This window comes from Martes martes (genome assembly GCF_963455335.1).
Source record: "Martes martes genome assembly, chromosome: 4".
Lineage (NCBI taxonomy): Eukaryota > Metazoa > Chordata > Mammalia > Carnivora > Mustelidae > Martes > Martes martes.
Window position 1 is genome coordinate 140226997 of NC_137891.1, and position 16744 is coordinate 140243740.

The window sequence follows — 16744 nt, forward strand, 5'->3', positions numbered from 1 at the left end:
ACATGACATTATATATTTGCCAAAATCCGGAGAACTGTACAGTACAATATAACCCTAATATAAGCTATGGATTTTAGTTAGTAAAAATGCATTAGTATTGGTTCATCAATTCTAACAATTGTATCAAAGTAATGCAAGATGTTAAAAGTAGGGGAAATTCGTAGAGGGTGGAAAAAGAATATATGGGAGATCTAGTGAATCCTTACTATAAACCTAAAACTGCTCTAAAAATAAAGTTTATTAAAAAATAACAAAAATAAAAGTACTTTTAAGTTTAAAAAAGTTTATTATCTTACAGATAAATAACACATTCTCATATTATCAAGGAGGATAGATAAAATTAATATTATGTATGACTAGAAAAATAAAAATTTTCGGAACTTAAAAAGTCTAATTCTTTGCAGTATTATTAACATTGGTGAAGGAGAATCCCCTCTAAATCATTTTTTAAGTCAACCAGACTTGGGGACTTTTTTTGTAGCAGGGTATTTAAGGTTCTGGTATTTAATTGCCTGGATGAGAAACTCAGCTGTGAAATTTTCTTGCTGTTTGATCAGATGACTTACTGTCTTTGATTCTGTTTTCCTTATTTGTAAAATTAGAAATAATAGGATATATCTCAGAGAGCTGATGTATAGAAGTACTTCCAACTGGGGGCACCTGGGTAGTACAGTTGGTAAAGCATCTGACTCTTGATTTCGGCTCAGGTCATGATCTCAGCTCAGATCATGATATCATGGTTGTTAGATTGAGCCCTGCAATGCGCTCTGTGCTGGGTGTGGGGCCTGCTTAAGATTCTCTCTCCTTCTCCCTCTGCCCCTCCCCCCACTTCTCAAAAAAAAAAATAAAGTACCTCCAACTGGTATATGGTAAATTTTCAAAAAACGTTAACTATCAATTCTACCAATTAAATTAAATTATTATTATTATTTTTTAAAGATTGTATTTATTTATTTGACAGAGATCACAAGTAGGCAGAGAGGCAGGCAGAGAGAGAGGAAGGGAATCAGGCTCCCCCCCTGAGCAGAGAGCCCGATGCGGGGCTCGATCCCAGGACCCTGGGATCATGACCTGAGCCGAAGGCAGAGGCTTTAACCCACTGAGCCACCCAGGCACCCCCAACATGCATTTCTTGTTCCTGATTATATTACATAAACTTCCAGTTAAAAAGATACATTTTTGCGGGGTGCCTGGGTGACTCAGATGGTTAAGCATCTGCCTTCAGCTCAGGTCCTGAACTCAGCATCCTGGGATCAAGCCCTGCAGTTGGGTTTCCTGCTCAGTGGGGAGCCTGATTCTTCCTCTTCCTCTGCCATTCCCTCTGCTTGTGCTCTCTGACTCTATCTCTCTGTCAAATAAAGTCTTCAAAAAAAAAAAAAAAGAGAGATTTTTGAAGACCTTTCTATTAATAATATTTCTACTCTATATGCTGTTTAAATAGACAGATTTATCAGACTCCCACCTGGCTCACTGACTTTGCCAACCTTAAACCATTTTAAGAACCAAAGGAGTAAGACACACTACTACCCCAGTGACACCAATATGTGAGTTAATCTGTCTTCTGACTGCATTCTGGTTTTCTTATTCAGTGATCTATAGCTGGCTATGGTTTTTTGGTTTTCCCCTTTGATCTTTCAGTTCTTGGTTTAAATACGTAAGTCCTCCCCTCTTCCCAGACTTCTCCTAAGAGATAACAGAATTTGTCTCATCCTCAGTATTTTTCTTTGCCTACCTTGGTATTTTTGGTGTCCATACCTCCAAGGATGTACTTTCTCCCCCCTGTTTGGTGGGGAGACTGCTTCTCCCTCTCCTCTCTGCTCATGTTCTCTCTCTTGCTATCTTGTCTCTCTCTCTAATAAATAAATAAAATCTTAAAAAAAAAAAAAGAACTTTCTGGAAACTGCTTAATTTTTAGTAACACTCTAGCCTGTTAGTTCTTTGATGCCCTGTCCTGGGCACAATTCGGGGCTCTCAACCACTTCAGTCCCATTAGTATCAAGAGCTGGGACAAAATTTTTTTCCATTCTAAGCTCCAAAGAGCATAGGCTAAAAATGAAATTATATTTAAGTAATTGATATTTTAACTTAAATACTATGCCAACTATCTATCTAAGGAAAATAAATGTTTATGTTTTTATGGTCTATAAACAATGTTACTACTTAAAAAAAAAAGATTTTACTTATTTGAGAGAGAGGGAGAGCATGAGCATGAGTACGTGCGGTAAGGAAGGGCAGAGGGAGAGGAAGAACCAGGATGCCCTCTGAGCAGGGAGCCCAACGTGGGGCTCTATCCCAGGACCCTGGGATCATGACCTGAGCCAAAGGTAGAAGCTTAACTGACTAAGCCACCCAGGCACCCCTCAATGCTATTACTTTTTAACTGTCCTAATTGCCCTAATAATATTCTATGGAGAAGTTTGACATTTTACTTCTTAAGAATGAAAGGACACTACATATTTTTATGTATCCACTAAGGAAAAAGAAAAGTGCAGGGTACCAGGGTGGCTCAGTCAGTTAAGTGGCTGACTTAATTTTGGCTCAGGTCATGATCTCAGGGTCACAGGATCAAGCCCACATTGGGTTTGGTGCTCAGAACAAAGTCTGCTTGTCCCTCTCCCTCCTCTTACTTGTGCACTCTCTCTCTCTCACATAAATAAATAAAATCTTAAAAAAAAAAGGAAAAAGACAAGTGCTTACCACGGCAGACAGCCCAAGCATCTTCATCACATTTCTCACCACTTGTTCTCAATTCAAAAAAATTATATTCTTCAAGGCTTAGAAGACCATTTCCATCTAAATCAATTACTTCAAATATATCTAATAAAGTTGACCTAAAATTACAAAAATAGGAAATTATTTGTCTTCAAGGCAACTAGACTAAAATGAAGTAATATCAAGGCATTAAACAATTTTTTAAAACTTAATGTACCCAGATATATTTCTAACTAAGTCTACTATGAGATAAACAAGCTTCTAAAACAACCATAGTATCTCAACACATAGTAGGACCTTAATGAATAGTAATCCCCTCCTTTTCTTCTCCTTTCTCCAATCTACTTTCTTCTTCCTCTTCTACCCAATGTTATTATATATATCTAGGGTATGAGAGAGCCACCTAAATATTTGGATTTCATATTTGACAGTTATCTAAGTTAACAGTGCAACTAGCAGGATCTATTTCCAAGGCAGTGCCTACCTAGTCAGGTAGAAATCTGTAGATGCGTGACTAAAGTTGACTTGCTAAATGCGTGGAACCCAGAAATGAAAGGCAATCCCAGATCTGTGAATGGAAAATCATTTTCAAATGCCTAGTGAATGAGTTGAGTTATTGAATTCGAATCTGGGAGTAGGGGTGGTGGCTGGCCAAAGGAAAGGATGGAAGACAGGCTATTGATCTATAACCTGTTTAATGTTATAGTTCTAGCCTTAATAAACAAAACTTACCTAAATTCTTTTGTAAGAGATAATTCCCCTGTTTCATCTCTATACACAAGTTGGGCCTCTTCAGTTACTGGTTTTATTTCTTTCTTCAGCCTACAGCCAGTTGTGGAAGGAATTAACCAATAAATTCCAGGTCCTAGTTCACCAGTCCACCCAAACACCTTTTCTCAAAAGAATTAAAAAACAACAACCACCATGAATCTTAATGACTTTTGATCTTCTTCTGAAAGAGAAGTGTTAGAAGTAATTTATCAATATTCACCAACTCTATTATGCTTCTGTTAATCTTTTACAGGCTTCAAAATCTTTTTATTGGGGAGCCTGGGTGGCTTAGTGGTTAAATGTCTGCCTCCAGCTCAGGTCATGATCGAGCCCCACATCAGGCTCCCTGTTGGGCGGGAAGCCTACTTCTCCCTCTCCCACTCCTCTGCTTGTGTTCCCTCTCTCACTGTCTCTCTCTGTCAAATAAATAAATAAAATCTTTAAAAAAACTTTTTATTAATGGTAGCCCTGGCACAAGACCATTAGATGTAGTTCATAATATATTTTAAAAACAAATGCCTAACAGTATAGTAGTAAGAAGTTACATAACTTCTCAATCTTCCTCAGTAATCTTCAAAAATGTTTGTGCTGCAAATACCTTCAACAGAAAGCAGAGATCTTAGAATAATTTTTCAGTCACAATTCCCTAGTTTGATTCAAAACAAAATATTCAAAACAAAAATATGTGATTTGTAAATTAGATTTCAATAACCGAAATTAAATATATTTCAAGAGTTCACTATTTGAATAAACCAGCCACATTTGTAAGAGTGTAATTATGTAGACAGAAGCACTGGAATTCTACTATTATTTGTGTAATATGGACTATAAAACAAGATGGTAGAATCCCAGATAAACCTACCTTACACAAAATTCTTTTCCATCACAGTATATTTATGAGTACCAGGACATTTGTATGGGAAACACTTTATTCTTCTGTTTCATAAAAGAAAGTATAATGGCATCTCTCTATGGACCTTCTAGGTGTGTTCTGGAACCAAACGGCTACTTATAAAACCTAGGGGTTGTCTCTGTCAAATACATTAAATCTAAGCATTTTCTCATGGTGTGTAATAGCAAGCAAACAGCTATTTGCCCTTCAGCACAGAATCGCCTTAGGGAATTCTACCCAGTATTGTATCCAAAAACTTCCAAAATGCAGATGTATTTTATTTTATTTTTTTTTTTTTTAAAGATTTTATTTATTTATTGGACAGACAGAGATCACAAGTAGGCAGAGAGGCAGGCAGAGAGAGAGGAGGAAGCAGGCTCCCTGCTGAGCAGAGAGCCCGATGCGGGGCTCGATCCCAGGACCCTGGGATCATGACCTGAGCCGAAGGCAGAGGCTTTAACCCACTGAGCCACCCAGGCGCCCCGCAGATGTATTTTAGATCATCCTGGGGACTCATACACAAAATAAAGTTGCTTATCTGAATTCTGGGTTCAGCCCTATTTCTGCCCTCACAAGTCAGAGGAACCATAATCATTCTAAAGTAATACCATTCTATCTTGATACAAGAGTAATCCAATAAAACTAGGGTCAGGGTCATTTTGAAGCCTAAAGATTGACCAAATCCCTCCTTGGGAAACCATAATCTTATAAACTGGTCAGATGTAGGCTGATATCCAGGAGTGTGAAGCAGTTCCTGCTGTTTCCTAATACATGTTATCCTGAGAATTTCCCTATCTCCACATATAACCTTGAGCTGCCACTATGTATGGCAAATGGAAAGTCTTTCATGGGCACAAAACTTTTCTTAAAGAAAATAATTGTGAAACTAAAACTAAAGCTAAAAATCTTTTGTAAATATGACATATTACAGAAAAACAGAAGCTGACATAGTAAAAAGGTAAATAGAAACTCATTCAAAGTTTATTACAGGCTTGCTATGTACTAACATTTTTATACATGCAATATCATAAGAAAGTAATTTTAACCAAAACAAAATGGGAAAAGCTATTGTTTTAGACAATGCTTTATCTTGAACTTAACTTTGTAGTCAGTTCTGAAGAAGAGTTTCATCAAAACATTAGCTTCTGTCATTTTATTTGTTCCTTGCCTATAACTATTCTTGTCTGTTAGGAAGCCTACAATAAAGACTTTTATACAACATTCCATCAGGGAAATGTTTGTCTGCCGCTGGACCTATATAAAGATTAAATATGATACTGCAGTAAGCCCTTGAATAGTATTATTCCCGTTGTTGTGTAGCAGATGTATTTTGTAGTCCTCATAAAATAAATAGCCACATTTATGTATCTGCCTCACATATTTGGCCTCTGAGTAAATATATAATTAGGAAAGATCAGAACAACCCCACAGGCAACATATAAAATCATTTAAAAGCATTCCTTCAGATCAATCTATTTTTGAACGCTATAATATGAGTCAAGCCTGAGGATAGTAATCTTGAAGTTTTTCTTTTTTGCAGTAGGATTATAAGAAAGACAAACATCTAAAGCAACTTTTCCAAAGTCTTGAATTACTTGTATTTAGGGAAAAAATCCACTGGCATCAATCATTTTTATTGCATATAAAAAAATGTTCACATGTGAGTCATCTGGGCATTTAGAGAAGAAGTGAAGTAAAATGTCATACAACTTATAAGTTATGAAGCCAAGACTACTAATCAATCCTCAGCTCTTAATCTCAGCAAACAAGAAAAAATTCAACACAATTAATGAGACATATATAATATGCATAGTGCTTAAGTACTGTATATACCCTAACTGGAGAGGAAGATACAAAAATTAAAAACAAATATAGAAAAACTACTATTTTCCCCCAAATTGAGATCATATTATATTTTCAAATTAAACATTAGGAAATAAATATGTATACTTCTCTATTTCGTAGTTCAGTAAAACACATGAGTTGTAGATTTGCTTGACTCTCATTTTCCTTAAGAATATATAAGGCAGTATCAACTGATAACCAAGGGGATGGTTTTCCTAGAAACAAAAAATTCAAACATCTTAAAATAAGCAATTACTACTTACACTTTCCTATGTAAATAGAAGCTGGTGGTTTCTTTCCCCTTTGGATTTTTTTTTAAAGAAATACATAACCTGTTTTTATATAGAAATACATAACCCGTTTTTATATAGAAACATCACAGCATCTGTAACTATATGCAGTGACCTTGCTAGAAATATTGTCTATACTTACTTTCTAAAAATCATAACTTTTCTTACATTTATCAGAAAGCTGAGGTTGCAAGGCCTGAAATCCAAGGAAAAACAAACCCTTTCCAAGAGAGATGAGATTCAAGCACTAGCTTACCTATGGAAAGGCACTAGGGGAAAAGATGTTAGACCCCACCTATGTGCTGGCAACTTCATAATTTACATCTCCAACTGGAACATTTTCTTTGAACTTTAGATCCATATAATCAACTGTCTATTTGACATTTCCACTTGAACTTCTATGTCTAAAACTGACCTTCTCCAACCCCTTAAAAAAAAGCAACTGTCCATCTATATTCTTTCTCAGTCTCAGTAAATAGTAATTCATCCTTCCAGTTGCCATACTTCCAATCAAGCCAAATATCTTGAAATCATCTTTAACTTTTTTCTTCTCTTGCATATGATAGCCAATCTTCAGGAAATCCTGTGGTTTAACCTTCAAAATATATCCAAGATATCCACTTCTCATCACTTCTACATTTCTGATTCAAAGCATCAGCAGTACCTTCCTAGAAGTCTGCAACAGCATCATAGCTGGACCTCTTACATGTACTTGGGTACCCTTCAATCTATTTCCAAAATAGCAACCTGACTGCTTTTGTTAAAATATGTCAGATTACGTCCTGTCTCTACTCAAAATCCTCTCATGGAGTTGAGAGTTGGAATAAGAAACACCCTAACAATAAGAAACAGTACATGAATCATAATTTCTTACTCCTTGAACTCATCAGAGCTGAGGTCCCAGGGTAACGAAGTAGTATGAAATCCAAGAAAAGTCACACCCTTCCAGGAAGAGAGGAGATGCAAGCACTGGCCTATCTGTGGTGCAGCATGGCAGACTAGATGTCAGGCACCATATAAATGGAAAAAGAAAAGAAAGAGCAGAAGAGATATTTGAAGAAATAAAAGTGGAAAATTTTTCTAAAAATAATGAAAGCCAGTAAGTCAAAAATCCAAGCAGAATAAATACAAACACACTCCACAATAACAGCATCAATGAGAAAAACACATATTCAAACTGTTGTAAATTAAAGATAAAGAAAAAATTGTGAGGGCAGCCACGGGAAAAATCCTCCTAAGGTTCCTCATTTCTCTCAGAAGCCCAAGTCTTCATTATGGCAAAAACAAACCAACAAAATCATTTCTACCCCATTTTGTCCTGTCCTCCCTGTCTTCATCTCCTGCTCTATTCCTTCATTCTCCTATCTCATTCTAGTCATTCTAGTGACCTTGCTATTCTTCTAACACCAGTCACACTCTCACTTCAGAGCATCTGATAGAGTATTCCCTCTATGTGGAACACTCGGCCCTCTATGTGGATCACTCTTCACCCATCCCTTCCACCAGCCCTATATCCAGAAAGCTTACTCCCTTGCCTTCTGTGGAAGACAGCAGAAATGGCTGCCCCCTCTATATTCACAGCTCATTACAATGCGACTTTGCAGCTCCTCCAACAAGAGAAAAGTCTAGTTCTCTATGTTATAAATCTGGACTTGCTTGTAACTTGCTGTGAACAACAGAATGTAGCAAAAGCCTCAGGAAGCCCTAAGTGCTTCTGCTTTTTCTTTGAGTTCCCTGTTACATGAAGAGAACAAGTCCAGGCTGACTCACTAGAAGGTAAGAAATTATATGGGGCAGAGTCAAGTTGTCCCAGCTGAGACCTCACAGAGAGACCATCCAAGACCAGTAAAGCCAGCAATGACCTAACCTGCAGCTGATCACAGATGCATGAGTGAGTCCTACAGAGAAAAGCAAAGCACAGCTCAAAACAAACTAATTAGCAAACCTGCTTACTAGTGAACAACTGTTTAATTGTTTTAAGCCACTGAGTTTGGGGGTAATTTGTTATATAGCAGTTGATAATTGATATACCTCTTTCAAAGTCTTTGCTCAAAGGTCAACTTCTTAATGAAGTATACACTAACCACCCCATTTCAATGGCAACTCATATTCCCTCAGGTTTCACAATGCCTTATCCCTCTCTGTTTTTCCCATAGGACTTGTCACTTTCTAATATGCCATATCATTTACTATTTATTATGTTTATTATTTATTATTAGTTTCCCCCACTAGAATGTAAGTTCATAAGGGCAAGAATTTTTGTCCTTTTTGTACTCTGTTGTTGTTGTACATGTACTCTGATGTATCCTAAGCACCTAAAATGATATTTGATATACAAGGCCCTCAATTGATAACTGATAAATTATTGAATAAAGGATATCCTTCATAAGAATATGGAGAATTAACATCTGCATTGAATATGCAGGCCTATCTTGATACTTTTATCTAAAAAAGTGATTATTGTAATTGTCACTTGAAAGCATCAATCACCAAATGTTTTAAGTATCTCATAAGATATACAGTAAAACTTTTATAATCTCCACCTTAGGAAGAAAAAAGAACAGAGTGGGGATGAATCATCTAGTAATGAAGTAAACATTTTCTTATTATGTAAACACAATAAAAGAAAAATAAAAATTGATACTTAGAATAATCTACATTAAAAGGATATCTAGGGAAAGTACCCTTATAGACATTTTCACTAATTAAAAATATAATAACCATTTTAGACTCTAGGAGATTAATTTGTACCTAGCATTTATATACAAAAAACCAATATTACCATGAATGCAAAGATTATTAATAAAGGTTGTTTGCAGTTCATATTGGCACAAATTATGTTCCTATAAAACTTCTCTTAAACATATTAATTTTAAAAATTCACAAATGGAAAAGCTAAAAATTAATTAGTATAAAGTCATGAGGAAACCAGTGTATACTTTGTTCTGCTTTTAAATGAATTAAAATATAACATGCTTTAAACATAACAAAATACTTTGCAAAATACAATAACACAGTCCAAATATAAACTAATTCTTTCTTGAAGTATATGTAACTATGTTTCTTAGGTAGATTATTTTCTTTACTAAGGCTACCAAATATCTACATAAATATTTTCAAAGGGCATAAATTGAAATTTTAAAAATCCGTGAAAAACTTAAAACTTGCCTTCAACTTGACTCAGGTTTAATGGTTTAATTGTTAGATAAACCATGGATCTCTGAGCTATTTGCATCCTATATTGATGACTAATGATTTCACCATCTTCTTCTAAGAAAAAGCAACCTTTTGATTGTACACATTGCCACTCCTGAAATGAAGGAAAAAAATTTTTTTCAAATACTTAGTAAATGTTTCTAGCATGCAGAATAATAAAGAAAAACTGAGGAGGATATAAAAGAAATGTCAAATATAGCACTGATCTCCAGGAATCTGCGATATCATTAAGAGGTAAAACAAACAGAAAACCAACCTAACATAATCCAATTATAATTGACAGTAGTACATGGTTAGAACAAGAAAATAATCACATGTGCAAAATAATAACTCTAGTTCCTAAAATAATGCCTGGCACATTGTAGGTATCCAATAGTGCCTGACTGATGGGGGGCGGTGCTTGGGCATCGATGTAAACGGAGAGGGCAATCTATGAACCATATCTTGAAGGATTAGCAGAGTTTATGAAAAGCTAGGAAAAGACATCATAGAAAAAAGAAGTAAGAAAGATGAAGTTCATGAGAGTGAGGGAAGTTCTGAAACAGTGTAATAAATAAAAATGGTGCTCCAGGGGCACCTAGGTGGCTCAGCTGGTTGTGTGTCCAGGTCTTGGTTTTGGCTCAGGTCATGATCTCACGGGTTACGGGATCAAGGACCCTCCCCACTTCCCATAATGAGTCAGGTTCTGCGCTCAGCGGGGTATCTGCTTGAGGATTCTTTCCCTCTGCCCCTCCCACCACTCATGTGCTCTCTCACTCGCTCTCTCTCTCAAATAAATAAATAAATCTTTTTAAAAAATGCTGCCATGATAATTAGGGCAGGATTTGTGGTTGGAACATGGTAAAAATGATTGAGGACCACTAAAACTGATGTTCAAAGGAAAAGTGATGACTTTGTATTTAAAAGTTGAAGTATATGACAACCAAAATTACCTGTACAAGTCCAGGTAACCAAAAAAATACTGAATAAGTTTTACAGCTATAACAAAATGCTCATAAACATCAACTTTGAGAAAATGTTCTATACGATCATTTTGCTATTTCTGGTTAGCCAAATCCCTTTTGGTCGAAACCAAAAGCTCCAGGAGCTCTTAACTAGAATTAAATAAAACTCGAAGATGATGCCATATGCAAAAAGTAAAAAATTCTCCATTGAAGATATGAGAAATTGTGTCATTGCCATAAATGTGTACAAAAATATCCTTCAATTTATCATTATAGGCTTGTCTACCTATAATGTAAAACATTTCTGTTCTATTCCTAGTGAATTCCAAACATATTTACAAGGTTTTGAAATGACTTTATAAAAAAGGATTTTGAAAAATTATCTGGAAGGATATTTAAATAATAAGCCCAAGACTTTAATCATATTAAGAAAGCTACTGAAACCATATGCATTAGCTATATACAATATATAAAAAGTACTAGTAATTCATTATAGAATTACCTACTACGGCACTAAAAAGGAGAGAACAAAGATAATTTACATTGAGAATGATTTCTCACCCACTTTGTTAATTTATTATTTTTTTTAAAAGATTTTATTTATTCATTTGACAGAGACACAGCGAGAGAGAGAACACAAGGTGGGGAGCGGGAGAAGAAGCAGGCTCCCTACCCAGGAGGGAGCCCAGTGTGGGCTGGATCCCACGATCCTGGGATCATGACCTGAGCTGAAGGCAGACGTTTAAAGACTGAGCCACCCAGGCGCCCCACACCCACTTTTTTTAAAATTAATTTTTAATTTTTTCATAAACATATAATGTATTTTTATCCCCAGGGGTACAGGTGTGTGAATCGCCAGGTTTACACATTTCACAGCACTCACCATAGCATATACCCTCCCCAATGTCCATAACCACACCACCCTCTCCCGACTCCCCTCCCCCCAGCAACCCTCAGTTTGTTTTGTGAGTTTAAGAGTCTCTTATGGTTTGTCTCCCTCCTGATCCCACCTTCTTTCATTTATTCTTTTCCTACCCCCCAAACCCCCCACGTTGCATCTCTACTTCCTCCTATCAGGGAGATCATATGATAGTTGTCTTTCTCTGATTGACTTATTTCGCTCAGCATAATACCTTCTAGTTCCATCCATGTTGTTGCAAATGGCAAGATTTCATTTCTTTTGATGGCTGCATAGTATTCCATTGTGTATATATACCACATCTTCTTTATCCATTCATCTATTGATGGACATCGAGGTTCTTTCCATAGTTTGGCTATTGTGGACATTGCTGTTAGAAACATTCGGGTACAAGTGTCCCTTCAGATCATTACGTTTGTATCTTTAGGGTAAACACCCAGTAGTGCAATTGCTGGGTCATAGGGTAGCTCGATTTTCAGCTTTTTGAGGAATCTCCATGCTGTTTTTCAGAGTGGTTGCACCAGCTTGCATTCCCACCAAGAGTGTAGGAGGGTTCCCCTTTCTCTGCATCCTCGCCAGTATCTGTCATTTCCTGACTTGTTAATTTTAGCCATTCTGACTGGTGTGAGGTGGTATCTCATGGTGGTTTTGATTTGTATTTCCCTGATGCCGAGTGATGTGGAGCATTTTTTCATGCGTCTGTTGGCCATCTGGATGTCTTCTTTGCAGAAATGTCTGTTCATGTCCTCTGCCCATTTCTTGATTGGATTATTTGTTCTTTGGGTGTTGAGTTTGCTGAGCCCTTTATAGATTTTGGATACTAGTCCTTTATCTGATATGTCACTTGCAAATATCTTCTCCCATTCTGTCAGTTGTCTTTTGGTTTTGTTAACTGTTTCCTTTGCTATGCAAAAGCTTTTGATCTTGATGAAGTCCCAATAGTTCATTTTTGCTCTTGCTTCCCTTGCCTTTGGCGATGTTCCTAGGAAGAAGTTGCTGTGGCTGAGGTCGAAGAATTTGCTGCCTGTGTTCTCCTCAAGGATTTTAATGGATTCCTTTCTCACATTGAGGTCCTTCATCCATTTTGAGTCTATTTTTGTGTGTGGTGTAAGGAAATGGTCCAATTTCATTTTTCTGCATGTGGCTGTCCAATTTTCCCAGCACCATTTGTTGAAGAGGTTGTCTTTTTTCCATTGGACATTCCTTCCTGCTTTGTCGAAGATTAGTTGACCATAGAGTTGAGGGTCTATTTCTGGACTCTCTATTCTGTTCCATTGATCTATGTGTCTGTTTTTGTGCCAGTACCATACTGTCTTGATAATGACAGCCTTGTAATAGAGCTTGAAGTCTGGAATTGTGATGCCACCGACTTTGGCTTTCTTTTTCAATATTCCTTTGGCTATTCGAGGTCTTTTCTGGTTCTATATAAATTTTAGGATTATTTGTTCCATTTCTTTGAAAAAAATGGATGGGATTTTGATAGGGATTGCATTAAATGTATAGATTGTTTTAGGTAGTATAGACATTTTCACAATATTTGTTCTTTCAATCCATGAGCATGGAACATTTTTCCATTTCTTTGTGTCTTCCTCAATTTCTTTCATGAGTACTTTATAGTTTTCTGAGTATAGATTCTTCGCCTCTTTGGTTAGGTTTATTCCTAGGTATCTTATGGTTTTGGGTGCAACTGTAAACGGGATTGACTCCTTAATTTCTCTTTCTTCTGTCTTGCTGTTGGTATATAGAAATGCAACTGATTTCTGTGCATTGATTTTATATCCTGACACTTTACTGAATTGCTGTACGAGTTGTAGCAATTTTGGAGCCCACACCCACTTTTTTAAAGGCTAAATAATCCTAACATGTATTTATATATCATTTTTCTATTATATACATGATAATTATTTTCATAATTTATATTTTCATATTTTATGTTGTTAATATATATATTCATAGCATCAAAATACATATAAAATTAGAAGTTTAGAAATAGGCGAAAAATCTGCATAATTCTATCATCCTAGTTTGATTCTACGTAATCCTTCCTAAGATTGGCCTTACATAAAAACTTACTTTTTATATTCTAATTAACATTATTTTATTGTTATTATTATTAGTTAATGTTAACCCAAAATATTTGCTACTGAAAAATTAGAACAAAGTTAGAGAACTTACATGTCCTGATTTAAAAATTCACTTCAAAGCTACATAATCAAAACAGTGTGATAGTGGCATAAAGACAAATATATAGACCAATGGAATACATAGCCCAGAAATAAACTCTTACATGCATGATCAAGTAGTTTTCAACAAAGATTCTAAGACCAGAGGCACCTGGGTAGCTCAGTTGGTTAAGCCCCTGACTCTTGGTTTTGGCTCAGGTCATGGTCTTGGGATCCTGAGATCTAGCCCAGTGTCAGGCTCCGTGCTTTGCTCAGAGTCTGCTTGTCCCACTCCCTTCCCCTCTACCTCCCCCTCACTTGCCCGCATGCTCTGTCTCGAAAATAAAATCTTTTTGTTTTAAAAGATTTTATTTGTTTATTTATTTGTCAGAGAGAGAGAGAGAGAGAACACAAGCAGAGAGAGTGGTAGGCAGAGGTAGAGAGAGAAGCAAGCTCCCTGCTGAGCAAGAAGCCCCACGCGGGGACTTGATCCCAGGACTCTGGGATCATGGCCTGAGCCGAAGGCAGTGGCTTAACCAACTGAGCCACCCAGGCGTCCCAAATAAATAAAATCTTAAGAAAAAAAAAGAAAAAGATGCTCAGACCATTCAATGGGAGAAAGGACAATCTGGCCAACAAATGAAGCTCGGAAACCTGGATATCCAAGTGCAAAATAATTAATTTGAATTCCTTACACCATTAACAAAAATTAACACAAAATGGATCAAAGACCTAAATATAAGTACTAAAACTATAAAATTCTCAGAAGAAAACATAGTAGAAAAGCTTCATGGCATTGGATTTGGTGACTCTTGGATATGACACCAAAACAATGTGCTGTGACTATAGAAAGGGCAGCCATTTCTGCTGCACAGAAGGCAAGGGAGTAAGCTTTGTGGATGTAGGGCTGGTGGAAGGGATGGGTGAAGAGTGCTATATTACTTTTTTTTTTTTTAAAGATTTTATTTATTTATTTGACGCAGAGAGATCACAAGTAGGCAGAGAGGCAGACAGAGAGGGAGGGGAAGCAGGCTCCCTGCTGAGCAGAGAGCCCAATGTGGGGCTCGATCCCAGGACCCTGGGACCATGACCTGAGCCAAAGGCAGAGGCTTTAACCCACTGAGCCACCCAGGCACCCCTTACTTTTTTTTTAATGGATTTTTTTTTTCAATTTGAATCATACGGGATTTTTTAAAATTTAATTTTATTTTTTCAGTGTGCCAAGAGCTTACTTAGTACTATAATCTATGATAATTACCCACTTATGTCAACCGGGATCATGTGACCAATCTTTTTATGAGCTAAAGGAACAGTAGGTAGCAAAGCCTTCCACATAGAGGGAATACTCTATCAGTAGTTCTGAGGTGAGAGTGTGCCTGGTATTAGAAGAACAGCAATGTGACTAGAATGGCTAGAATGAGCTAGGAGAATGAAGGAAATGAAGTAGGAGATGAAGACAGGGAGGAACCAGGACAAAATTGGATAGAGCAAGGGTTCTTGGGGTGCTGATAATACTCTATTTTTTACCTTACATAGTGGTTACATTGATTTCCTTAAGTCCATATTTAATTTCAATATGAAAATTGAGTACATACACTTAAAATCTATTCATATTTCAGTATAGAGATGTGCCATCTCTAAGGCACTAATTTTTACTTTTAAACAAAAGATATATTAAGTGTATTAAAAACAGAGCTTGAAGAAAATGTATCAACACTGTGAAAAAGCAGCCCACAGAATGGGAGAAAATATCTGCAATCATATACCTGAAAATGGATTAATATCCAGAATATATTAAAAACTCTTATAACTCAACAACAAAACCCCAAAAAACTCAATTAAAAAATGGTCACAAGACTTGAATACACATTTCTCTGAAGAAGATAACAGATGGCTAATAAGCACATGAAAAGATGCTCAACATATCATTAGGGAAATGCAAATCAGAACCACAATGAGCTACCACTTCATACCAAATAGGATAGCTATTAAAAAAAAAACAAAAAAAAACAAACCCAAACCAGAAAATAAGAAGTGCTGATAAGGATGTGGAGAAATTGGAAATCTTGTTCATTGCTGGTAGGAATGTAAAATATGAAGCCATTGTGGAAAAGACTGTCAGTTCCCCCAAAAATTAAACATGAAATTACTACACGACCCAGCAGTTCCATTTGTGGATGTGTATCAAACAGATATCTGTACAACTGTCTTCATAGCAGCATTATTCACAAGAGCTGAATGGTGAAAAGAATCCAAATGTCTACTGGTGAATGAATGGATAAACAAAATTTGGAATACACATACAATGGAATATTATTCAGCCTTAAAAGGGAATAAAATTCTAACATATGCTGCACATGGATAAATCGTGAAGACATCATGCTATGTGAAGTAAGCCAGACACAAAAGGACAAATATTGTATGATTCTAATCATACGAGGTATCCAGATTAGTTAAATTCAGAGACAGAAAGTAGAACAGTATTTGCCAAGAGTGGAAAGAGGAGGAAATGGGCAGTTATTGTTTTATAGGTAAAGAGATTCAACTGGGGATGATGAAAAAGTTCTAGATATGGATAGGAGTGACGGTTGCACAACAATGTGAGTGTACTTACTGCACAGAATCATACACTTAAAAATGGTTAAAATGGTAAATTTTATGTTATGTATATTTTGCCATAATGAGAGAAAACATTTTGCTAAGTAATAGTTTTTTAAAATTTGACTGGTTCTATAATTAATCCATTGAATTGGAGTACCATTACTTATTTCTAAAATGTTAGATATCGAGGTCATTTCTAATTTCTCATCAGTATAAATAACAATAAAATGAAGGCTATTTGTCTAAATGCTTTTCCTTTCATGAATAATATCCTTCAAAAGAACTCCTAGGCCAAAAGTATGCACATTTTTAAAGCTAATGACATGTGTTACTATATTGCTTTGTAAAACAGTGATCCAATTTTACAATACCACCAACAATGTATAGTGTAA

General features: G+C 36.2%; 1 protein-coding gene across 1 annotated transcript in view; it reads right to left on the reverse strand.

Annotated features, from left to right (window-relative positions):
* Nucleotides 1–16744, reverse strand: part of EFCAB7 (EF-hand calcium binding domain 7) — a 46534-nt gene that overhangs the window by 11752 nt on the left and 18038 nt on the right. The window contains exons 7-10 of the mRNA XM_080800650.1: nt 9679–9820; nt 6326–6435; nt 3445–3602; nt 2698–2831 (exon numbers count right to left, since the gene is read on the reverse strand). Coding sequence (XP_080656776.1) covers nt 2698–2831; nt 3445–3602; nt 6326–6435; nt 9679–9820 — 544 coding nt within the window. The remainder of the gene's footprint in view (nt 1–2697; nt 2832–3444; nt 3603–6325; nt 6436–9678; nt 9821–16744) is intronic.